The 25881-nt window shown below is 37.6% G+C and overlaps 1 protein-coding gene across 1 annotated transcript in view; it reads left to right on the forward strand.

Moving 5' to 3' along the window:
- The window catches only part of SYNE1 (spectrin repeat containing nuclear envelope protein 1), a 280833-nt gene that overhangs the window by 207729 nt on the left and 47223 nt on the right, over positions 1-25881 (forward strand). Inside the window, exons 103-121 of the mRNA XM_058801698.1 lie at positions 628-729; positions 2402-2521; positions 4000-4200; positions 5415-5588; positions 6045-6176; positions 8876-9072; positions 9991-10123; positions 10505-10687; positions 11507-11656; positions 13160-13336; positions 13941-14096; positions 16855-17010; positions 17757-17927; positions 18566-18699; positions 20116-20320; positions 21583-21765; positions 22742-22888; positions 23925-24079; positions 24379-24526. Of these exons, the coding sequence (XP_058657681.1) occupies positions 628-729; positions 2402-2521; positions 4000-4200; positions 5415-5588; positions 6045-6176; positions 8876-9072; positions 9991-10123; positions 10505-10687; positions 11507-11656; positions 13160-13336; positions 13941-14096; positions 16855-17010; positions 17757-17927; positions 18566-18699; positions 20116-20320; positions 21583-21765; positions 22742-22888; positions 23925-24079; positions 24379-24526 (3024 nt within the window). The remainder of the gene's footprint in view (positions 1-627; positions 730-2401; positions 2522-3999; positions 4201-5414; positions 5589-6044; positions 6177-8875; positions 9073-9990; positions 10124-10504; positions 10688-11506; positions 11657-13159; positions 13337-13940; positions 14097-16854; positions 17011-17756; positions 17928-18565; positions 18700-20115; positions 20321-21582; positions 21766-22741; positions 22889-23924; positions 24080-24378; positions 24527-25881) is intronic.

The raw sequence follows: 25881 nt of genomic DNA on the forward strand, positions 1-25881 counted from the left end.
GAATGTAAAAATAAATACTAAATCATTAATGTACCTCCTATGTAATGCTGAAAGTCTCAGAAAAATGTGCTGTTAATTTTCTGTTGTGATGAGTGCAAGAAAAAATGATTGATTGTATTTCAGCAAAATTGTTAAGTAATATTTATGTGTCTTTTCTGATAAAATATTCTAAATTTTTCAGCTTGTGGTTAGCCCTGTAATGTGTGGAGGTCTTGTTTACTTATGTATTATATTAGCTCAAGTTTGTATTTAAAACAACTTGCTTTAAAAAGTAAAACCAAGCTTGCTTACAATCATATGTAGTTGAATAAACTGCACAAGATTTTTTTTTTTTTTACAAGGAGGTAATGACCCCTTGGTAATTAATCATTTAATTTGAAGACAAAAATAGAAGTGCATTCACAGGATATGTTTTAAATATGAATTGCTTCAGCTCTTAGTCTCCATAGCTGGATTTTCAGCAATATTAAATGTTTTGCATTGGCTAATTATGATGCTTTTTGAATAATTTTGATGCTGTAGTGTTACCATGTAATGTTTAATGCTTTAATATTTTTGAAGCATGGAATATTTTCCACTTGTTTTGTGCTGCAATTGGTTGTAATTTGTTGGTTTTGTCTCCTGCAGAATGATCTGAAGCTCATGTTTACATCGGTGGCTGATAACAAATACTTACTTGTACAGAAATTAGCAGAGGCAGCTGACAGACCAGAAACAGAACAAATGCAGGTACTACCACATATCTGTCACTTGGGGAGAGGGGAGGAGGTAAAGTTTTTATCCAAAGGATAAATGGACTCTAGAGAACAGTTCCTTTAAATGGGAGAATATACGTGTTCACGTTAAGTATAGGAAAATGTCCAAGAGTGTAGTACACATATTTAAAAGTAAATAAAATGAAAAGTCACAACAAAAAAAAAACCTAGCTAAAGTGTCTCTCTCATCTCCCAGCTGACCTAGTACCTAGTTATGTTTATACTGGGCAGTATTTGAAAAGAGAAAACTTCAATAAACAAAAAAGCCCAGAGTTTTGCTAAATTGTTTGACTATTAAACTTTATTAAGAACCAAAGGCACTTTGCCACTCACTGGTTTATAGTGATGTCTTTAATGTAACTCGTTTTAATTTATGCAGTAATTATTATTTCTTTATCAGGAATGGCCTAAAGAATAATGAATTATTTTATATGAAAAAGTGTATCCTGTTTTCTTGTTTCTGTTTTGTCAATGAGAAAAATGAATAGAGTATGCTAAGGTGTACTTCTTATAGATATTTCTTGTTGGTGACATCTGGTGCCAGCAGGTGTCTAAGTGGAAGAGACTTACCCTTCAGTTAAACAGAAATACTTGACTTTATATACCTGACATTCAAATTTTGAAGGAGTTTACAACTCCTGTATGAAAAAGAGAGGTCGCACTGTGTCTTTCTTTTGTATCTTTTGTGATGCCAAGCATTGGCAAAAACATATTTCCAGTACTATTAATTTAACCAGCTAGGAAAACAATGTGTCAACAAAAGCAAGTGAAATTATTTGTTGCAGAAAATCTCCTTTGGCTGATAAAACATTCAAATTTAAAAGCATTGCTGCTTGTTCAATATGTAGTTAGGAAAGTAAAAGTAAGACTCTTAATCAGCCTGGTTGACTTCAGTTGCATGAAGTGGAAGTTTAGTGACTGTATTGTGCAAACTCTGTGCTGCTGAAAGGCAGGAGTCCTACTTCACATACATAGTTTAAAATATTTGAATAGGAAGTTTCCAGAAAGGGCCTCAACAAAGCACTTTAAGTACAGGAATCTACCTCACACTTTTAATTTTTTTATAGTCTGCAGCAGACACCTAGGGAAGCTTGTAGCTTCCTCTGGAAAAACACATCACCTTCAGACACTTGCAGATACCAATCTGTGTTCTTAAGTTGTAGTTTTCCAAGTGCAAAAGGGGAGGTACAGGTAATTTTAGCCCCATCCCAGGCTTGAAAGGAAGCTACACAGAGCTCTTTGCATTCATACATGGGTTCTGCTGTGATGATTGTTTGCTTGGTGCTCAGAGATGACAGGAATGACTGTTAATAAAAAAAAAAATGACATTGTTACATTAAAAAATTTATTTTGGGCCCTAAAAGCATGGAAATTCATAGCTATGTTTGGTGTAAAAAATACTAAGCATAGTATTTTATATGATACTAAAACAGCTTGTTATAATAAAGTAATAATGATATGCTTATTTAATTTTAAGCAAAAAACTGGACTCTCCCCACTTTTAATTAGTACATTTCCTTCATAGCATCCTTTACAATTTCAGCGCATTGAAGGTGTGATTAGTTCTTAGCAGAAAAGAGTCTGATCATAGGTCAGCTACACTACTGTTGAAACTTAAAACTAAGCAATGTAATTTTCATATACAGGTCATACTGGAGGCAGAAGATGGTTTAAAGGATCTAGATACTGGAATCAGTGAATTAAAGAAGCGTATAGACAAGCTACACATTGACCAACCTTCTGTACAAGAACTGTCTAAGATCCAGGTATGGTTCATCAGTTCCATCCTAAACCTGTCCATCCTATCACATTTCTCACCTGTGATATCAAAGGAATGCTTCTTTTTATTGTTCATCAAGCAGTTTATTAAATGGGATTTTAAGGCATTTCAGTATGTATAAAAGAATATGTTCTCTCTGGTTCACCTAGTTTTAAAATTTTGTTCCTTTTCAGATTTTCTAACATCTCTGATATTATCAGTATTAATTGTAATAATTTACAAAACCATGTTTTCTGTCAGCTCTCATCCACTCCCTTTTCACACAGATGACACTAAGCATGTAAACATAAACTTGTCTGCTGAAGGCTCATCCCTGTTCTCACCAGAGTCTCATGATCTGTGGTTTAGTACTGTCTCACATCTGTCATTCAAAGCAGGAAGGTGGTAAAGGAGGACAGAGAGTGAAGTGAGACCTGAAACTGGAAGTGTTCCGCTTTTGCAAGAACACCTCTGATGTCAATACATGTGGGCAATTGATCCACATCTTCTGTAAACATGTTGAAAGTCCTTTTTGAGCAGTTTGGCTGATGCAGGGGAATATTTGAGGAAATATCAAGGAGAAGGTTTATGAATGAATTTTACCATTTACAATAGCATAATAATATTAAATTGGAAGCAAATAAAACAGCTGAAACTGGACCATAAACTTACTAAACCAACTAGATAGTGATATCAACTAAAAATAACTGACTAAGAAATAAATCACTAAGAAATGTGTCTCTATCCTTTTGGTCTTAGCACCTCCTCTTGATTTGTTTGGTGGTTTTTTTGCTTTTTGTTTTTTCTCTCAGTTTATGTGCCATTATGTTCTCCCTCTCCTGCATTTCAGTTTTTAGCAAAGCCTTTCTTTGGCTTTTTCTGACAGTTTTGCTTCTCACAAAATTCTGTTTAAGGCTGGGAGAGCCAGCTGCAGTCTGAGGGTGGGCACTTTGTTGTAGCACTGGATGATCGTAGAGGTATTTTGGTTGTTGGAATGTCTTATATAGATCAAAAGTATGGGCTTGTTTTGGTTTTTACAGTAAGTTGTATGTATCTTGCTTGCTACCAGTAAGATTCTGGGGGAGGAGAAGGAAGCAAACCTGACATTGAAATGCCTATGGTCTGTATCCATGGTGGAATCCCTGCAATTCTCTGCATTATAAAAAGTAAAATGAATACAGCATCTGCATTGCATGGTAGTCACTGCCTTTTGATGCATTAAGCCAAATCTTTGCTACTTACATGAGCCTTTGGAATTCTGCTATTTTTTCCCCCAAATGCATGTACTTTAAAGAGTTGCAGGTCTTGCTTATTTTTTCTGTCTTTAAATGGTGAGTTAATTTACCAATGAAGTCAGTATATCTGCAAACTCTTTTTGATCTGGAAATAAATCTTATTCTGAGAGAGCAGGGCCAGTAAGGTTGCTTCTAGGAAGACCTATAAGGTGTGAAATAAGAATCACCATTGGTGCCCTTTGCCCCCCAGGATAAGTATGATGAGCTGCTGATGATCATTGGATCCAGGCGGAGTGATCTGAATCAGAATATGGCTCTGAAGAGGCAGTATGAGCGGGCTTTACAGGACCTGGCTGACCTGGTAGAAACAGGCCAAGAAAAAATGGCTGGTGACCAGAAAATGATTGTTTCTTCCAAGGAAGAGGTTCAGTCACTACTTGAAAAACATAAGGTAAGAAATCAGGACTTATTTCAGGACTAGTAATGACTGTAAGCTTCTTGTCATGATTGAGCCCCAGTGGGAAACTAAGAACCACACAGCTGCTTCCTCCTTATGTGTTCCTTCATTGAGGAGGAGAATCAGAAAGAAATGGTAAGCCTTGTGGATTGAGAGATGAATACTAATACTAATAGCACTAATAGTAAAAATAATTGCAATAGTCAATATAACTGCAATGGAGAGAGAGAAATAAATACAAGAGAAATAAATAAATAGTGTACAGTGCAGTTGTTCACCACCTCCTGACCAATAGCCAGCCTGTCCCCAAGAAGAAATCAGCAGCTTCCAAACAGCTCCCCCTAGATTATATACTGAACATAATGCTCTACTGTATGGAATATCCCTTTGGCCTGTTCAGGTCAGCTGTCCTGACCATGGTCCCTCCAGGCTCCTCATGCACCTCCTCACTGGCAGAGCAAGGGAAGCTGAAAAGTCCTTGACTTGGAGTAAACACTACTCAGCAACAAACAGAACATCAGTGTGTCATCAACATTATTCCCCTAGTAAAGCCAAAACACTTTGCTGTACCAGCTACTAAGAAGAAAATTATCCCAGCTGAAATCAGGACACTTATGAAAAGCAAATTGCTAACCTTCTGTTCCTAAAAGTTCAGGAGCTTTTCAGAACAGTGGGCCAGACTGTACTTTAAATTGGAGCCAGTGAACTGTTCTGACAGACTGAGTTTCAAATGCTTTGTTGAAGGTGAACCCAGATAGATTGTATGTTCTTCATTATTCTAGTAACAAGTTCCTGGTATTGTCCTGTCATGCTTCCTAGCCATTTCATCCACCACTCCATTTATTTTCAACAGAAATTTACATTTGGTAATAGCACCCACAAATAGGACAAGTATTTTCCACATTTTCATTAGGCAGAAATGTTTGGGGTTGTTTATCTGATTTAATGTGGTTTTGTTTATGGAATGAGGGTCAGGATGGAATTTGTGTGGAAAGAATGACTGATTCCTTTCTTTGAATAGACCATTGTCCTCTGTAAATTATGTTGGATTTCATGAAATGTTGTGAAGTGAAAGGTTTACCTACTTCTATGTAAATACTTGATTGTACTGCTTATGTCTTAAAATGTTCTTTTAGTGATAATGAATTAAGTAATAATTGCACCTTCTCTTTTCTATTCTCCCCCTCCCTCACATCTGAATTTTTCAGGAATATTTTCAAGGGTTGGAGTCGCACATGATCCTGACAGAAACACTTTTTAGAAAGATGAGTAGCCTTTCCCTCTTGAAGGAAACTCAGTCACATTCAGAGATAATGACACGAGCTTCAGCTGTATTAAAGTTGGCTCATAAACGAGGTGTGGAGCTGGAATACATTCTAGAGGTGAGAATTTCTGTGGCCTTTTCTATACTTCCATTCTGATCAGCCACCAGCATATTCTATAATGCTGATTTCCTATGCTTGGACAGAATTGATGAGCATCAGTCCATTTTGTCATACACACAAAGCACTGATAGACTACATGCAGTCTTTTCTGTTTAACTGTTGTGACCTTCAGGTGGCACAAGTTGTGTTCCTCTAAGTCTGAAGAGCTTAGTTTTAGCTGGTTAAGGAGAGCATGACAGTTTTATCCATGTGTTGTTACCAAAAGTTGAGCTTGGCACAGGGATGATGTCTTTTTACAGGTCCACTGGACATTTGTACTGTTATTTCTGTACTTTCACAACCACATAGCTAGCTGTAGGACTTCAAATTTAAAAAAAAAAAAAGTAGTAAAATTTCTAGATATACATGGATATACATAGATACACCATATACATGGATAATTTGTGCTTGTAGACCTGGATGCATCTGGATGAAGATTACCAGGAGCTCACCAGGCAGCTGGAGTCTGTTGAAGGAAACATCCCCATTGTTGGGTTGGTAGAAGAGACAGAGGACAGGCTTACAGACCGGATTACACTTTTTCAGGTTGGTGCTTTTTAGACATTCTCTGCAGAAAAGAGGGGTTGAAGGGATGTCTTGACAGTCATATATTCCAGCCTTCCACGTGAAGCATTACAGTTGTCACAGGCTGGATCAGCAACAGCTTTGGAAACCTCAGAAGTAGGAGATCCCACAGCTGACCAGGGGAGCAGTTGCAGTTCTGCACCAAGACTTACTATAAAAGGTTTTCTGTAATGTCCAGTCAGTAACATCAACTTTCAGCTTGTCACCATTGTCCTTTTTATATTGTGTGGCACTACTGAGGAGAATTTCTATCATCTTTTTAATTTTAACACAAACAGCTGTAGATCTTTGTGAGACTGGCCTTTGGCCTCCTGTTTGTCAATCTAAAGCAAGCACGTTTCCCAAAGCCTCTTAGTGAAGGATATATGCTCTAGGACCCTAAATAACTCAGTTCTACACCTGACTACTTCCTTCTTCCTCAGCTCAGTGAGAGATGGGGCAGAGCACAGTCTGATGGAGTAGATTTGGCCTCATCAGCACCACCTAGATGAGGATAATGAAATAACTTTATCTGGTTTTCACAGTTCTATTATAGGCCTGTGCTGTGCCTTGCCTGATAAGCTGCGAGGTTAAATGCACAACCAGTTTTCTTCCTGACCTGTACTGAGACACACAGCTGGTCAGCCCAAGGTGCAGATGTTGCATTTCTTCAGCCTTCCAAGGTTTCTGCTGTCTCCAGCCTGAAGTTTAGTAGAGTCTCTGGAATCAGTCTGCCACTTTTTGTCCCAACCACTCTCCCTACATTAGTGTCATCCACAGATTTACTGAGGGAATGCTGTCTGTCATGATCCATGCCATTAAGATGTTGAACTTGTTTGGATTAAAATATCAGTAATCTCTGGAGTACTCTGCACATTGCAACCTGCCAGCCAGGCATCATGATGCTTTGATCACTAGCATTGAGACTGGTAATACAGCTCATTTTCAGCCCACCAAAGAGTCCATTTATCCAGCCTGAGCTCTCTCTGCTGCTGAAGGAGGGTTCAGTGGGAGATGGTGTCAAAGGCCATGCTGAAGTCAGTCTGACCCACAGAAACAGTAATTTTGTTATAAAAGGCTATTAGTGAGTATTAAGCAAAGTATTCCTGGTCGCCTCTTGGTCCTTTTTGTCACTGAAAATGTAATCCAGGAGGATGTGCTCCATGATCTTTCCAGAGAGCCAGGTGAGGCTGAACAGCCTGTGGTTCCTCAAACTTCCTTCCTCCCCAAATGCAACCAGTAGTTTAAATACAGTTTTTCTACCACATCCTGTTTCTTTGGTCTAGTGTTTTGTTTTTTCTCCTCATACTTAGTTGGGGTTTTTTCATTCTCTTTTTTGTTTTACAAAAAAATGTCTGTCAATTTTTTCTTGAAAATTGACTTTGTGTCGTTATCTTTTTGGTTATTTTACCAGACAGCTTTCTGCTTTTCATATGGTATGAGGATAATTTAAGCAATCTGTTGTGTGGTTGTTTTGGTTTTGTTTGATGCTAGGCATTATTTGTGTTTGTCCTGACCCTAAATTAATTTTCTTCTTTTATTTTTCTTTTCAGTTACAGAAACTACATTGTTCAAATCTAGAGTCTTGTATTCTGTTATGTCGTAGATTTTATTAATTGGCCACATTTAGCTTTAAAATCCATCATAATAAATTTATTATTATCTTAGAATTTTTTAAGCCTCTGTCTAGGATATTATTTTTTGTATATATGTTATGTGTAAATACGCAGACTCACAAACATTAAAGGTAATTTTTTAAAATGTATTAAAAACTCTATTTTTGTGAAAGAGGAAATGAGAGTGATAGAAAGTTCAGGTACTCACTATAAGATTGGTCATTTTGAGCCTTTTCTATTCAGATTACTTTCATCAGAACTGAAAAATGGGAATGCATGTGCATTTTACAAACTTATACCAATGTACAGATGTTTTTAAAATCCGTACTCTTTGGATAATGATAGTGGAATTCAACAGGTATATTTGCCCACATATACAAATTCTTTAGCCATCCACAAGTCTTCATTTAAATTTAATCTGTCTCATTTTGGGTAATAGTATTAACAACCTTTCCTTTCTCATGATCTTTTTTTGCTTTCTTGTGCAATAAAAATTGGTCTCTGTGTTCAGGGATTTGGATGGAAAGAGTGATGTTCTGTTTTGTAGCCATGAAGAGCAGGAGGGTAAATCAGTAAAAGAGTGAGATATCCAGCGATCTGAAGATAGGGGTTGGAAGGGCTGAAGAGGTTCCGAGAGGGAACCACTGTTAATAATTTTTAGTAATTTATAATAATTTATATTGGATATCTTAACATTCATTGCAGTAGATGGTAGATTTTAAGCAGGTGGTAAAGTTGCAGTATTTTAATAAATTTTCTATCGGAAAGGGTGTTGCCCCACAAAGATTCTTTTCAAGTTTAGAAGATCTACACAAAGAAGGAGTTCATCATAAGGAGGAAGAAATGGACATACTGACTTGATTGGGTTTGTGACAACTTTTTCAGCTTTTGAGCAGATTACCTGCATGATGGTTCTTGGGGAGATCTAGAGATTGAGTAGAGTAAAATTTGATGTTCTGTGGTGGCATTGCATATGCAACAAATTGCAGTAAAAGGAAACTAAATGTTGAGAAAGTGTGGTAACAGAGACCTGCAGTTATGTAACCATGTCCTCTGTCATTACAGCATCTGAGATCCAACCTGACTGAATACCAGCCTAAATTATACCAAGTGCTAGATGATGGGAAAAGGCTCCTTTTTTCTGTTAGCTGCTCAGAACTCGAAGGTCAGCTGAACCAACTAGGAGAACGCTGGTTGAGTAACACCAGCAAAGTCACCAAGGAGCTTCACAGACTGGAGACAATACTGAAGCACTGGACAAGGTAATGCTGATGTAATGGTAAATACAAAGTTATTCACCTGTGCTTTTCAGTCAAAGCCATTCTGGACCCAGACATATTTGATTCAACATTTAAAAGAAAGTACTTCGAGATGTACATCATAGTTTGACTGCTCTTCTGTTCCATAGAACATACTCTCTCATTTGTAATAAAAGATGTAGGAGATAAAAGCTGGTGCAAGGAAATCTGAAAATGCTTTCTTAGATGATTAATTCAGAAGCCCCGTATGCATACAGGTGTATAAGCAAAGTTGTATGCTTCGCTGGGTAATGTGAGTTGCCTCTGCATGTTTTAGTGGATGCATTGCAACTTCTGGGTTCTTGTCTGTGTCACTGCATATATGGAAGGGAGCTTTTGGTACCTTACTAACATTCATATGCTACTTTTGTAATTAATTATCTAGTAGGTATAAAAGATTTGTCTGTGAATCCCTGGCTAATGTGTGGACACTCATATTCTGGTATCTCATTAGTTGCTTGGCATGTGAAATGATATGAAGATGGTTTCTGAAAAAAAAAAAATTATTTCTGCTCTGAGATACTTTTTTGTAAAGATTTAGGAAGCCTGAGCCTTCTAATGGAAGAGAAAAGTCTGTTTATGTGCATTAGGTGGGATTGAAGCTTGTCCAAAGAGGTTTGGGACGTATTTACTGTCCTTCATTAAACTTTTCTAAAGGCAAAACTCAGGCACTATTAGAAATTTTGAGCATAGTGGCTAAAATAGGAGCTTCCTGATACCATGCCTATCTGTAAAAGTAAATTACATTTTTCTGAAATTTGATAAAAATAAAATTTCAAATCTGGCATTCTATATCTTCCTCTAACACATGGAGGAAAGTCTGCTCAGTTGGAGGCAAGAGGTGGCAGTGACTGTTTCAGTCTTGTTTAAACATCTTGCCAGGTATCAGAGTGAATCAAATGAATTGACACAGTGGTTGCAATCTGCAAAGGAGCGACTTGAGTTTTGGAGCCAGCAGTCTTTGACTGTTCCTCAGGAACTCGAAACAGTCCGAGACCACCTGAACTCTTTCTTGGTAAGTTGTTCGTGAACCTGGGACACCTATTTCTCTCCAATTACAATTAAACAATTGATTAATTAAATGGTTATACTTCTTCTTACCATTCATGTGTATGTAGGTAAGCTATTCTTCAGCTGGTGTGTATGCACATTAGCACTTCTTTGCTGTATGCAAGGATTGTAAATATTGATGATTCTGAAAACAGAAAATGTGTTTGGCTTTATGACCAAACACAATTTTTGTTCTAACTTACTCTGAAGTATAGCTGGTGAATGCTAGTAGAAAGTACATATTTTAAAGGGAATGGAAGATATTCTTAGCTTTTGGGCGTTCTAAAACACTAAGTAAAATTAAAAAGTACTTAATTATTTCCACAAAAAATGCTTCTGCTTACAGGAGTTTTCAAAAGAAGTGGATACTAAATCATCGCAGAAATCTTCTGTCCTGAGTACTGGGAACCAACTCCTCAAGCTTAAGAAAGTAGATACAGCTGCATTGCGTGCAGGATTGTCGCACATTGAAACCCAGTGGACAGAGCTCCTCACACAGATCCCAGCAGTACAAGAGAAGCTGCACCAGGTAAGAATGCGAGCAATGGCCTTTGATTCTAAGACTGTACAGATGGCACTGACTAGTTGCTTCCTTTCTGAGTTTGTCCATGTGAGGAAAGATAAGAAAAAAGTTATTCCTGTTTTACTGTGGGAAAGCTGACATTTAGTTTCAAATCCTGCTTGCCTAATACCCATCAGTGTTAGTTTCAGACTTTCATAGTTACATTTGTTAAATTTTAACTAAAGAGCAGGTGAAGGTTTTTTCAACACACTGGTAAGCTTTCTGGAAAAAGGCATTTAAGATTCTTGTGCCCTGTCAGGTTTGGGTAGTGATTTTGTTCAAATTGAGTAGGTTAGGTTCAAGTCTGTGGAAGACAAAATAGATCTAAAGCATTACTCATTTTTGTTAGTATGTGTAGGCACAGGATGCTTTTGGTTGTGTAGTTTTGGGGTCTTAATGCTATAATACTGAACTTAGAGAATTATACTGGTTGAAAAGTGGCCTTAATATATAGTTGCTATCAGTGTAAGCTATTGCTTTAGTTTATGACTTAGAATGCTCTCAGAGTTAATAATAACTTTGTGATTTACAGGGAGAGAGGAAGGGTCCCAAATCTTAACGGAATCTGGGATGGTAAAAAGAAATAAAATGTTGTTCTATTGTTCTCTGAATTGTCTTGTAATGCAAAATATATATGTCCATCTAAAAATGTCATAGAGCATATTTTTGAGTAATTAAATGCAGGCAAGCAGTACTCTATCTACTACTGAAACTGTGCTAATGCAAAGCAAGGAATTCTTATCCATTTACTTTACAACATGAGCTCTAAGTCTGTTATCTCAACAGGTCCAGATGGACAAAATTCCTTCTCGCCATGCCATCACTGAAGTTATGAGCTGGATTTCACTGATGGAAAATGTAATTCAGCAGGATGAAGAAAATATAAAAAATGTAGTAGGACAGAAGGCAATTCAGGGTTATGTCCAGAAGTACAAGGTACTGAGTGGCAATATTATTAATTTTCCTTTTGAATTTTCTCCATTGTTTTCACAATTAAATATATAACTTGTAAATTACAAGTGATTTAGGGAAAAAAAAAAATCACCAGCTTTGTAGAGTGGTTGGAATTGTATGCAAGTTAGAACTGCGAAATATTTGATACTGTGGAAAAGAAGCCAAAATTACTTTTGGCTTACAAAAAACTCTGCTACAAAAAACTCTGCTGTTTACTTATGATGGGAATATAATTTTTAATATGCTTGCCTTTATTTTTAGGAAAATCCAAAGCAATATGCACATTATTAAACCTTATTGTATCTGCCAGAGTGAATGCAGTACTCCAGGCAGGGTCTTGCAAGAGCAGAGCAAAGGGGCAGAATCGCCTCCCTCGAACTGCTGGCCACTCCTCTTTTGAAGCAGCCCAGAATGGAGTTGGCCTTCTGGGCAGCAAGGGCACCCTGTTGGCTTATTGTCCAGCTTTTTATCCATGAGAACTCTCAAATCCTTCTCTGCAGAGCTACCCTCAATGAGTTCACATCCGCAGCCCAGGTGCAGCACCTTGCGCTTGGACTTGTTGAACTCCATGAAGTTCTCATGGGCCTAGTTCTCAAGTTTTCTGCTCTGCTCAGCTTCATGTCCTCTACAGACTTGCTGAGGATACATCTGATCTCACTGAGTCATTGGTCAAGGTATTAAAGAGCACCAGTCCCAGAGTAGAGCCCTGAGGGACATCACTGATCACTGGTCTCCACCTGGACACAGAGCCATTGACCAAAGCCCTCTGGCTGCATTTATCCAGCCAAATCCCTGTCCACAGAATAGTCCACCCTTCAAACCCATGTCTCTCTAATTTGGAGATCAGAATGTCATTTGGGACTGTGTCAAAAGCCTCACAGAATTCTAAGTAGATGGCGTCAGTCAGTCTTCTCTTGTTGACTGGTGCAGTCATTCCATAGAAGGCCACTGGATTGGTCAGGCACGCTCTGCCCTTAGTAAAGCTGTTCTGGCTGTCTTGGATCACATCCTTGGCTTGTATGTGCCTTACCATTGCTTCCATGAGCATCCGTTCCGTGATCTTCCCAGACACAGAAGTGAGGCTAACCAGTCTGTAGTTCCCCAGATCTTCCTTTCTTCCCTTTGTAAAGATAGGAGTGATGTTTTCCCTTTTTCAGTCATTGGGTATTTGCCTGACCACCATGACTTTTCAAATGTGATGGAAAGTGTCTTGGCAACAGCATCAGTCAGCTCCCTCAGGACCCTGGGATGCATCTCATCAGGTCCCATGAACTTGTGCCGATCGAGCTTCATCAAGTGGTGCTGAACCCTCTCTTTTCTTACAGTGGGAGGGACTTGTTTTCTAATTCCTGCCCAATTGCTGAAAGACCCTTCTATACAGTGTGATAAAGATGTAGCTGTTGAACATTTTTCCTCTGTTTTGCAGGAAGGTGAGAAATTGTGGTGCTTACGTGCTGCTTTGTTTATTCAATTTTTTTTTCCTAGGGTTTCAAGATAGATTTAAATTGCAAACAGTTGACTGTCGACTTTGTGAACCAGTCAGTGCTACAAATCAGCAGCCAGGATGTTGAAAGTAAACGCAGTGACAAAACTGATTTTGCAGAACAGCTCGGAGCAATGAACAGACGTTGGCAGATCCTTCAAGGCCTGATAACAGAAAAGGTAAAGAAAATAAACTATCTGCTCTGGAGTGAACTTTCAAAATGTGTAGAACAATAAGATAGCAATGGTTGAAAGCCTCTGCAGGTCATATAGGTCAATCTCCTGCTCAAACAGAGCTAACTTTACAGTTAGCTCAGAGGGGACTTGGTTAGCTGAATCTTGAAAATTTCCAAGGATAGATTCCACAGATTCTTCTGGGTAGCTGATTCATGCTTAACCACTCGGGTGGGGGACAAGTTTTTGTCTTGTTCCCAATAAGGATTTCCCATGTTGCAACTTGTATTTGTTATATCTTCCCCTTTTATTTGATATCCCCCAGAATAAGCTGCCTGCATTTTCCCCATGCCTCCCTATAAGGAGTGGACAGCACAGTGAGCTGATTCTTTTGCCTTTTTTTCCCCAAGCTGAATGAAGCCAGGGTTATTATTAATTCTATAAAAAATAGTAGTTACAATTTAAATTTGAATGTATATACTGTTTTTAAATTCTGAAAGTACTGAATTCCAAGAAGGCACTACTGTGCATTGGTTTTCAATGATTTATATAACTGACCCACCAATAAAGATAATTGTATGAGAATGTATATACTAATTTTTCTTTGCAGATTCAGCTCTTGGAAAGTCTGCAGGAATCCTGGACAGAATATGAAAATAATGTGCAGTGCCTAAAAACTTGGTTTGAAACCCAAGAGAAGAAGCTGAAACAGCAACAAAAAATTGGAGACCAGGCTTCGGTGCAGAATGCTTTGAAAGACTGTCAGGTAATGTCTACTTATAAATAATAATGTTCTCTTTCCAGGAGTTTGAAACCACACTTGATAAATCCATATGAAATCTTCATATTGGTGAAGTCAGTGGCTCGACTCTTCCTGACTTCAGTAAAGGAGAGATTTCATTCCTAAGGTGCCAGCAATAAAAGAGGAGGAAGGAGCTGTAATGTTTCAAAGTTGCTTAAGACCAACTAAAGTCATCATTATTTCTACACTGGACATTTCAAAGCGTGCCAGGCATACTGAACTAGAAGACTGTCAAAGGAAGATGTTGTCATATCTGTTCAGCAAGTCTTATGGGTTTTTTCTGCCTTTTCACTATCTTTCCTCCACACCCCACTTTTTTCCATTCTTTTTCCTTTTCATATGTTGCACCTGACTATTCAGAGAAAAATTCTAGAACCCAAGGAAGTTTTAGGCATTCATTTAGAAACCTGGGAATTGGTTTTTTGTTGGATTTTTTTTCAAATATTTAACTATCCAGAAAAGGATAGAGAGTCATGATTATGATGTGCAAAGATGAGATGAGGCAAAATGCAGCTATACATAATGCACATAAGTTCAAAACCACCGCAGTTTTTCACATGGAATTCATACAAGGATGACACAGCAGTGTTGTGGCTGTATAGGGTATCACAGTTTTCTCTGAACAGCTTACTCAGAGCAGCCCATATATAAATAGTAAGAAGCTTACCTCTGGAGCTTTCGGGCCAGAGTTAAAGCTTGCAGGTATATAGGCAGAACAGATACTTCTGAATTTATAGACAAGGCCTCCACACACTATCAGGCATCACATAATTTTTGTTCAAAATAATTTTGTCCTACCAGATACCATATCTGGTAGGACAAAAACCAAGTTTCACACCAGATCAAATTAAAACTCCTTCAGGCCAACTGAATGCACAAAATCTTGGTGTTCTCATCCCCATGAAAGGGATTGAGGAAGTGTGTTTAAATTTATGTGTCTCTCCTGCATTAATTTAATTCATGGGACAAATATAATCTACCATTCATCTCCTCACAAAGAGAACAGCTGTAAATTCAAATGAAATCTATAAAAGAATTTGCTATATATTCACCAGTACATTAAACCCATCTTTGTTTCTGTAAAGGCAAATAGGGTGGTTAGTCCAGATATGTTAGAGGTCAAATTTTTTTCTGAAATTGCTGACCTGACTTTTCAATCTGTCTGAAGTGCTTAGTTTTAATTCGGGTATCTTTATGGTTTCAGCACAATAAACCCATACAACTAAAGCAAGGGTAATTTAACATAGCCTGACATAATCAGCAGTCTGCTTGGCTGGAGTTCAAAGCTGAATCTGATTTATCACCTTTTTGGTTCCTTTTGGTCAGGGAAGTTAGCAAATACACTTGGGGAGTTAGTTATGAATGACAAGACTTTGATCAGCAGAGAAACAAATTGTTTAAGAAATAACTGTGTCAGACACTCCCAGATATCCGGTTCAACTAGTACAAAAGCTGGAGTTTATTTATTAACCAATGCTAGTTGCTGCTTGGCATCATATTAATAAGTGAACTTAAACTTTTTTTTCCTGTCAAATAATGCATCTTTAATTCAGTTATGAGTTTTAAATTGTGAATAAAAAAGCCCTTTTCCAAGAGAACCAGAAATATTTGCTGGTCTTGGCATTTGAAACCTTTGCCTCTTCTGAATTTTGGAACAACATTGTATAGAGTTAGATTACTTTTTTCAGTGCAAAAATGCACTTTTTGGAAAGTCAAATTTATTATGTTCAACTTTGAAGTGTTTGTGTTGTTGTCAACTGGTTAAAAATGACATATAAGTCTGGCAGCACTCTGGAACAAGGTCATGGCTAGATGTTTGAGGAAATGTGAAGTAATACAGGAGAAAAAAAGGCTGAGAATAAATAGTGCTGCAAAAATGCTCTCACAAATATGTATATAGACAAAAGTGTGTCGTATTTGTGCAGGGATAAATTCTATTTATTCCAAAAACTTTCCCAACTATCTACAGTGTAAAGTCTCTTATGGCAGTGGTTCGATTGTTGTGTTTTGGGATTCAGAGGGAGTGAAATTTATTGAAAGACATGAGGTTTCAGGTTGACCAGGTTCTGTTGTATTCTTTTCTTTCTCTGTTGATCTGTTTCTCTCAGTGAGGAGAGGCTTGCGAAAATGACATAATAACCTGAGATCACATGGTGTGCTAGTAAATGTAGGGCTAACACAAGGTTGTAATCACCTCACAGTCTGCTTTCTGTATCATACTCACAGGTGAACACAAATCTATGCTGGCCTGAAGCCTGCTAGCCTTACTGCCCCACTCTGCTCAGACTCAGTGTTTGTGCTGCCTGAAGCCCCAGAGCTTCCCATGTGAGTCAGAGCAATGCAGGACTTATATTGATCTGCCTGCTGTGAAATTATATAGGTAGTTTCCCAGCTAGGAATGACTATTTTCAAGGAATTTTCTATTCTTACAAGAGAGCAGAAAATTAAACAGAAGTTTTATGTAGAGTATGTGCTTCTATTTAAACCAACAACAAACTGCCAGACTTTAAAGGGAACATAAAATATTCAATGAAATTGCTGATGAGTTGTGAATGCCTTGAGAATAAAAAGTCAAAATATGCCAGCATGTCTCCTATTTTTTAAACTAAGGAGGTTAAGGCCATCCTTTTTATATCAAGGTATTATTTAGTCAATTAAACTCAGGTATCTTTTTTATGGTTTTTTTTGTTTGTTTGTTTGTTTTGTTGTGGTTTTTTTTTAGGAATTAGAAGAATCAATAAGAACTAAGGAAAAAGAAGTAGAAAATGTAGAAAAGAGTGGTCTTTCTTTGGTACAGAACAAGAAAGAAGAAGTCTCTTCTGCTGTTATGAATACACTGCAAGAAATTAACCATTCCTGGGCCAATTTGGATCATATGGTAAAAGAATTCGTAAGGGGAAAAATTTCACCTCTAGGAATAAGGCATGGAGGAGAGGGAGAATTAACAGTTGCAGCTACTGGATTTCTTCTGTGTTGTAGGGGAAGAGATTCTGAATCATGTCCCTCTTTCCATCTCTAGCTATCAATCCCCAAGTTTGTGTGTACACATACCACATGAAGTGGGTATAATATTTCTTATTTCAACAATGATTTTAGTCATTCTAAGTGAAGCTTTTTGGATGCTTCCTGATATTTAGTGTAAAGGTACCAAATTATTTTCAGATTATTTTCAATCCCACAGGTCTCACAGAATAAGGAAGAGATCAGCATTAATTTTCAGCATTCAAATTCAGCATTGATCGACATTTGTCTGCCTTCTCAGAAGGAATGCAGTGTGTTAGTGCTAGCCTCTCTGCTGATTTCCATAGGCTGATTTCCCTACCTTAGGGATATGTATAGTCTGAAGGAACTTCCTTGATCTACTTTGGACCAAAGTAAAATTGATTTTGACATCTTTACTTTGGCCCTTCCATCCAGCCTTTATAAAATGAAATAGAACTTTATGCTGTTCCCAGTGTAAACCCAGCTGATGGTTGTAAAAAGTCTTCATTATCCAATAGGTTTAAAATTAGGCATTTAGGACAATAAGCATGTGAGATCCCAAGGAAGAAAATAATTTAAACAAATCCCAAATAGCTTGAATGCGTTTAATTTACTTTTGTGTTTTTTCCTCCCTTCTCCCAGGTTAGCCAGCTGAAGATATTGTTGCAATCTGTTCTTGATCAGTGGAGCATTTACAAAGTGGCTTATGAGGAACTGAACAGTTACCTGACAGAAGCCAGATACTCTTTGTCCCGTTTTTATCTTCTTACTGGTTCTCTGGAAGCTGTGAAAGTCCAAGTTGATAAACTTCAGGTGAAAAGAGTTAATTTTATCTGAAATTGCATGGATACAGATAACTGTAAGGTTTTGGCTTATAAGAAGACATACTGGCACATTAAAATCACATGACATTAAGAGAACACATTGTAAACCAGCTACTGCATGTTTCATTTTGCAGAAAAAATAATTTGGGATAGTTGTTTTCTTTTTAGATTTTTGATGTTCTTTGTAATTTTGAGCCATACCATCAAATTGTTACAAGTTTTTAAATCATGCTGATGGCCATAAAAACTAAAGGTTCTCATGCTACTTCATCTGGCTTCAGAGCTACAGGTGCATGTTGACATCACATTTTTAGCCCCCCACTAACCTTCCAGTAGATTGATGATCAAAGAAAATAATGTTCCAGGAGCTGAGACACTCACATGATCAAGTAATTTACCATTGTAAAAAAATCGTATTATTTACCATTGTAAAAAAATAGCGTATTTTTTTACAATTTACCATTGTAAAAAAAAGCCTATTTATTTTAAACAACTTATTTATATGAAGCACATGAAATCAAGTTTTTGTTCATAATCTAATGCAATTGGTGCATACTATTTTGAAATGCTTCTACATTGTGGAATTTTATTAACTCATGGCTTTGTTTCATTATTATTCTGCTTTAGAGCCTACAAGATGAATTGGAAAAACAGGAGAATAGCTTACAGAAATTTGGTTCTGTGACCAATGAGTTGTTGAAAGAATGCCACCCACCAGTGACTGAAACACTTACCAACACTTTGAAAGAAGTGAATATGAGGTAGAAAATGTCTTTGTGTTAAACTTCATTTTCAGTAGCAAATCTGTATTTATCCATTATCCAGTTTTCCATTATCCCTGTTTTTCTTATATTTTATTATTTTAAGTTCCTGGGGTTACAAGAAGTTTATTGGAACAGGCAGGATTATTCCTTCTGCCAAGGACTGAATTAAAACTCTCATTTACTCGTCATAATAAATGAAATACCTTCTCCAGTGAGCATTTGAGTGTGAATGTCAGTAGTTTTTCTCTGTGCTTCACTGCCAACCAAGATTTATAAATACCATGCTGGAAAATAATACTGCACTTGAAATTTGAGAACTTTATCTGAAAATTTTTTTGCAGTGTTTCAATGGTTTGCATCAGCTTCCTAAAATTTTAGGTTGCTATTTCTAGTTGTAGGAAGGGCATCATAGACAGGAAGATCTAAGCCCCTCACCAGCACCTTGGCAAACAACTTCCCCAGCTTTGAATTCAGGCAAGAACTAGTAAAATGCTTTACTCAGATACAGGAAGGGAGGATCCAGAAGAAAAAGGATAGTTTGGTGGAAAGCTGGGAAGTTTTTTGAAAGCAGAATCACATTGAATTTATTTTAATCTGTGTTCAGTCCTGTCCTAGAAACTGGAAGTGGGAGGAGGGATTATTAAGATACCATAGAATTTAACCGTTTAAGTGATGGCTGGCAGAATTTTTGCTCCAAAATCTTTGCTTTTCATCATATATAATAATACTTGATAAATACAGTGATTTTCTGTGGTAAGGAAACAATTAGGCAGTTTGGTAACTACGACCACATTTGAGAAAGCACATTTGTGTTCCTGGTTGCTATTAGAGAAAAAAATTCACTGAGAAGTTATTATAGAAAAGAATTCAAAGGGAGATTAGATATTTAATTGGATAATAGAAATATTAAGATTTTTAATATATCTGGGAGTATTTTACGAGTGAGTTACACAGAGCTTTATGAGTAAATACTGCATCAGAGTTTGAGAGAAAATGGCAGGAGAGGAAATGGTGTCTAGTTTACAACTGTTCTGGTCCTCTTAGGCCCTTACAGGAATCTGCTATTGGCAGTGCATGGGTGGTCATGGATGCCTTGTAATGCTGAGGGTACTAAGTGGAAATAGCAGGAGGTTCACTATAGAAAGTTGCTGCAGCTCTGACCACCAGCATTAATAAACAGCATCCAAGATGTAGCACACATCACACACATTGTGACAGCTCAGAACAGCCAGGTTTGGTATTGAAACAGAAATTCCTTGGTATGGTATTATTTTCACCAAATGTCTGTATCTTGATTATTGCCAATTTTTCTAAAAGTCGAGAGACCGTGGGAAATAGCAGAGAGAAAGAGGGACACAGAGATTGTTATTGTGGATTCCCAGGCCTGGGTCACTGACACAGTCTCCTCCCCAGGTGGAACAACCTCCTGCAGGAGGTTGCAGAGCGGCTGCGTGCCAGCAGGGCCCTGCTCCAGCTGTGGCAGAGGTACAAGGACTGCTACCAGCAGTGCTCTTCCACAGTGCACCAGCGAGAAGAGCAGACCAATGAGCTCCTGAAGACTGCAACCGGCAAAGACATCGCTGATGATGAAGTTACGTCTTGGATTCAGGACTGCAATGTATGTTCATCTTTGCAGCTTTTCTCAGCTCTGTGGGCTAAAAAAAAAAAAAAAATCTAGAAGCTCTCCATTGCTGTAGTTGGTGTTTTGGAATCTTGTATACTATATATTTCATTTTACTGATGCAGACTAGGCATAGGATACAGCTGCATGTATGCTACCCAAATGTCAATGAGCGTCTCTAAATTTTGATCCCTCCATTAGTTGTTGTTATGTTGTTTCAGAAGCTTGTATCGAAAGTCTTCTGTCTGGGGAAGGTGGGTAAATTGCATCATTTGATTCAGTGTTAAGGTCCTGTTTAATGAAGGTATTTATGCTTGTGAAAGTGTCTCTACCAATATAGTCAAAGGATTTTTGAGTTTCTTTCTATTATAAGCAACTTATATCTCTAAGTTCCTCATAATAGAAAGAAACTCAAAATCCTTTGACTATATTCCCACCAACCAAGACTGCTCACATTTTCAGGAAGATGGAGATGTCTTTATTCTTCCCTATGGAAGGACCCCATTGTCTCTGAAACCTTGAGATTCTTCCTTTTTCAAGATTGTATCTCAAGGCAGCAGAATACTTTATCTCCTCTCTGTGCTTACATTTTGGTTCTTTTCAACTTAAATTAATGTTAAGTGTCATTGAACAAAAAAAAAAAAAAATTAATTGTCTCAATGTAAGCAAAACAATTGCAGTGAGAAAAAATATTAGTGTTTAAAAAATAAATATGTTCACGATCTTTTGGAGCATTTCTGCCATAATGAGGCACCATGGACTGGAAATTGAAATTGTTTGGTTCAAATAATTTATTTCCTGGTGTCCCATTCTATAACAATTATGTTAGGTCATTTACAGAAGTTATTTTTTCAGCCCTCCTGGTAAATCATAGCAGGAGGAAAAAGGAGGCCTACACCTGAATCAATTCACAGAGATGGCTGCCACTGCTTAGGACCATCATTTCAGTAAATTCAAAAGATTTCTTTCAACAGTTATTGCCTCATCAACAACTCAGGTTTGCTCAAAGGTAGTTGAGCACTGTGTTTTTTCAGTTCTTTTCTGTACAGGTTCTTGACATATTTTTTTTTTATTCTTCAAGTCATACAGAATGTAACTGTAAGTTAAGAAAAGTTTGATATTGAAATGCAGTAGTGAATTAAAGTTTTCCTTACAGTGCCTGAGTTCAGTCATTTCATTCTTCCTTTAAATCAGGGGATGATGATACCACCAGAGTGTCAGCTTAACTATTCGTGTCCTTATTCAATGTGTTGCAACAGGATGTACTCACAGATCTGAAAACAGCACAGGAGTCTCTGGTTGTTCTTCAAGAACTGGGGGAGGAGCTGAAAAGCCAGGTGGAGGCTTCAGCAGCAGCAGCCATACAGTCTGATCATCTCTCTCTGAAGCAGAATCTGTCAGCCCTGGAACAGGCTCTCCACAAGCAGCAGGCTGCACTTCAGGTATGTAGACAATGTTTACAGTCCTCAAATGTGATCATCCTGTGGTTCCTGAAAACATAAATTAGCTAAAGCTGCCTGGGAAAAGAGGATACTGTTACCTGTTAGCTTTTCCTAGACTTCCCTGGAAGCCAAAGCTGAGTGTAGAAAATATGCTCAAGTCCAGCAAAGAGACCTTGTAAAAAGGTGCAAATTCTGGGATAAGTATAGCAAACCTCATGCAGGAAAATGTCTGTCTGGAATGCCAAGGTGGCCATGTTTTCAGCACACAACAATAGTGCATCCACAGCTACTGCTCCCCTGAAATCAACCACTCTTCCTGTCTATTTCTTCAAAAGAAAAAGAAATGAGAGATTCCAGATATTGTGTAGAACTGATTTTTTGCCATCCCTATTAATGTCAGTGGCCAGACTGACACCTACCATTTGTGCCAAAGTCTGTTTAGTAGATGTTGCCAAATTGCTTGTGTCACCAGGGTCTAAAGAAGAAAAAAGGAGTGGAAGAATGTACTTCATAGGAAACTATTTGGATTAAAAAGCCACAAAGGTAGCAACTTCTGTTTGAAGAAGATTTACTCAAGAAATCTAGCAGTGTCACTGTTTTTATAGTATCACTGTACTGTGAGGAGACAAAACACAAAAAAAAAATTAATTTAACATTGCAATAAGAGTTACTAGTTCTCTCTTCTGGCAATAAATTAAACAGAGGAGTTTCTTTCATAAAAGAAACCTAGAAATTATTATCCATTTCAAGGTAAGGAGACATTTATGCACTTTGCTGAAATGCTTCCTTTGCTGTGATCAAAAATCCTCTCCTAACCTAAAGAAAATCCAGCTAATTTTGCAGTATGCAAGCAAAGCAGCAGTTACAATTGCTCCTAGCCAATTCAACTGTTTGCAAATATATAATGAGATAAACAGGAGTGTAAAGGAGGCCATGAAGCTGAAGTTATTAAACTGTGGATCCTTTTGTATTCAAGGCTGGAGTCCTGGACTATCAAACCTTTGCCAAGAACCTGGAAGTCCTTGAGACCTGGATAACAGAAGCAGAAGAAACATTGAAAGAACAGGATCCCAGTCACTCATCTGATGTCTCAGCAATACAGAGTAGAATGGAGCAACTCAAGGTGACTAATAAACAAAAGAAATGCTGGGGTTTTTCTTCTGTTGGCCTGGTTATTTGTATGCAGGGTATGCACAGATGTCATATGTGCACTCTGTAGGTGGTAAAGGACTATCACTCATGAAAAGTGTAAGAATGAGAAATTGAAGTTTGACGGCAGTCAGGGAATGATTGTCACATTGCCCCTGAGTAAAGATGAAAAGGCAGTCAAACTGTTCAGAATAAAATTAATAATAGATCAAAATAGGCATGGAAAGTAGCAGCGTTGGAATATTTCCTTCTTCTTGTTTTCTCTCAACTTTTTTTGAATTTATTCAATCCCTGTCTCATTGTTATATCCTTTAGGTATGAAGTACTTTATACATTTGGGTAACTTGATATACTGAAGAAACAATCATAGTGTGTACTGTGTGATTTCCATTTAAGGTCTTGCACACTCTTCTTTTTTTGGATCTTCTTTTTTCCCTCTCCTTTTTTCAGAGCCCATGACAGGAAGTTGTTGAACTTTGCCATCTAGGCTGTTTTTGTCGTTGGAATCTTCATTCTTTTTCCATCAAGATTAACTAAAGACAGAATTCCACTTTGTATATGCTAAAAAGCAGAGCATTTTCCATATGGAGTGAATTGAGTATTTCTGTGCTGCAAAACAAAACCTGAAAATAAAAATCTGAATTATTTCAGTGCGAATTTACCAGCCTAGAATTCATGCTACGAAACAAGGAAAAAGTCACTTATTTTGACGGTATAACCACAGGGCTTTCAACACCAGCCTGCTTCTTCAGCTGTGATCTGTAAATCATCAGTTCAGCAAAACACTTCAGTGCAATTTGAGTATATTTCTCTGCACACTTTTAAACATGAACACAAGTTTTCTCCTGGTCTGGGACCAGAAGATGGATACTGGATAATTTTTTCCCTGGCATAGAGGTTGCTTACCACTAGGTGGCAACCAAGGCCGTTCTAAATCTAACTGAGTGCTAGTTCATAATAATAATGTAATTCATGAACTTCCCAGTTATCACTTTTATTGTTTGTTGCAGAGTCAAATGCTGAAGTTCAGCAGCATGGCCCCTGATTTGGACCGTTTGAATGAGCTGGGTTACAGGCTTCCTCTGAATGACAAGGAAATCAAGAGGATGCAGAACCTGAACAGACATTGGTCTCTGATCTCATCTCAGACTACAGAGAGATTCAGGTGGGGATAAATAAAGATTTATTATTTCTACCATTTTCTACAAGTTATACCTTTTGCAGAATATAAAGATGTTTCGGGTATTTTATTGACCAGAGTTCCTTTTCTTTGGTGTACTTATAAATAAAGAGCAAAACCATTGAACTGAGATGCTCATTCTTGGCTCACTTTTGCCGCAAATTAGCAGGATTTGAAATGAGTGGGACTGCTACTTTTCTAAATAAATAAATGAGGTAGCTAAGGGGGAAAGGTGTTACCCTGATTTGGAATTACCTGAATCCCTCTCTCTTTCTTTCTTTCAGTAAGTTGCAGTCTTTCTTGCTGCAGCAGCAGACCTTCTTGGAGAAATGTGGGACTTGGATGGATTTATTAGTTCAGACTGAGCAGAAGTTGGCAGTAGAGGTTTCAGGAAACTACCAAAGGCTTTTGGAGCAACAGAGGGAACACGAGGCAAGTAATTATGTCTATTTATACATCGCTAATACACATATTATTTATACATAGAAGGAATGCACATTCTTTTTTTTGAATGATACAATAGCATGCCTTGAATTGTATTTGTGTGCACCATATGAGGAAAATTTAAAAACAGAAGCATGCAAATATGTCAATTATAGCCAGCGTGAAGGAGGACTCGAGTGTCTGTGTAATGCATCATTGTGCCTATGAGTGCGTGTCCCCTGCGTTTAGTCTACTTCAGATTCATTTGTACCAAGGACACCAAAGCTCCTTAAAAAACCTAGCAATTCTCATGTTGTTTGGCTCTTTGCTTTCACTCATAACTGGAGAAAAATCTCTATTCTGATTTTTTTTTATTTTTTTACTAAGTTATCAACACATATAGCATTTGAAAAGCATACTAAAGGAAGATTTTTCGGTCAAGTACTGAGTTCTACAGTTCACCATGGGGCCTGCATTTGATAACATTTCCTTGGAGAGCAAATTCATTTGGTCTTTGCTGTATGCTAGAGTCATTTGTTTGTAACAAATCAGGAGCTAGCACAGCTTTTGCTGCAGGGAAAAACTGATTCAGAGTTTTTACTAGTACTAGATTCAGAGTTTATGATTCTTCTGTGAAGTCAAGTGGTGCACATTTTTTCTCCACCCATATTGTTACTGCCAAGATTCCTGTTAAAGATCAAGTAAAAGAAGTCAATTTTCATACCAGAGCTCCCATGTGGCCCCAGTAGTTTCAGTTCCCACAGCTTTTTCAGCTGACCTTCCCCTAGACTCAGGCTGGATTACAGGAAGAGTTATGTCCTTCCCCCTCTCCTGCCTTATATCTCATAGCATAGTGTTTGAATGAGTGTCTGATAGCAAAAAGTAATTCACAACCTTTTTTAGCATACGTTTGCCTTAGCATCTAGCTGCCTTTGCTTTCAAAAATGTCATCCATTTTATTTTCTTTCATTGCTGCCAGCATTAAATGGACAGTCTCTGTAAGCTTAAACATCTCAGGTCTTTGAGATTTGAATGTCCAGTAATTATTTCTGGACATTCAAATCTCAAAGACCTGAGATGTTTAAGCTTACAGAGACTGTCCATTTGTTGTGTCCAGTCATAGCTATAATTATCTGAAGGGAGTTAGGGCAATCTTCTTGCATTCGTTTGTCTTGAGATCTCAGCTTAATTCTTTCCTGAAACTTTGATCTGTGCAGATGAACATTACTTGGGCATTCTACTTGAGCCCTTTTTTTGCAACTATAAAGTAATCTCAGAATTAAGATGATTAATACCTGTTTTTTTAAGTGCTGCAGTTTATCCTTAAAAAAGTAACGTGCTTTCATTTTTTTAAAACTTATTTT

This window comes from Ammospiza caudacuta, chromosome 3 (genome assembly GCF_027887145.1).
Source record: "Ammospiza caudacuta isolate bAmmCau1 chromosome 3, bAmmCau1.pri, whole genome shotgun sequence".
NCBI lineage: Eukaryota > Metazoa > Chordata > Aves > Passeriformes > Passerellidae > Ammospiza > Ammospiza caudacuta.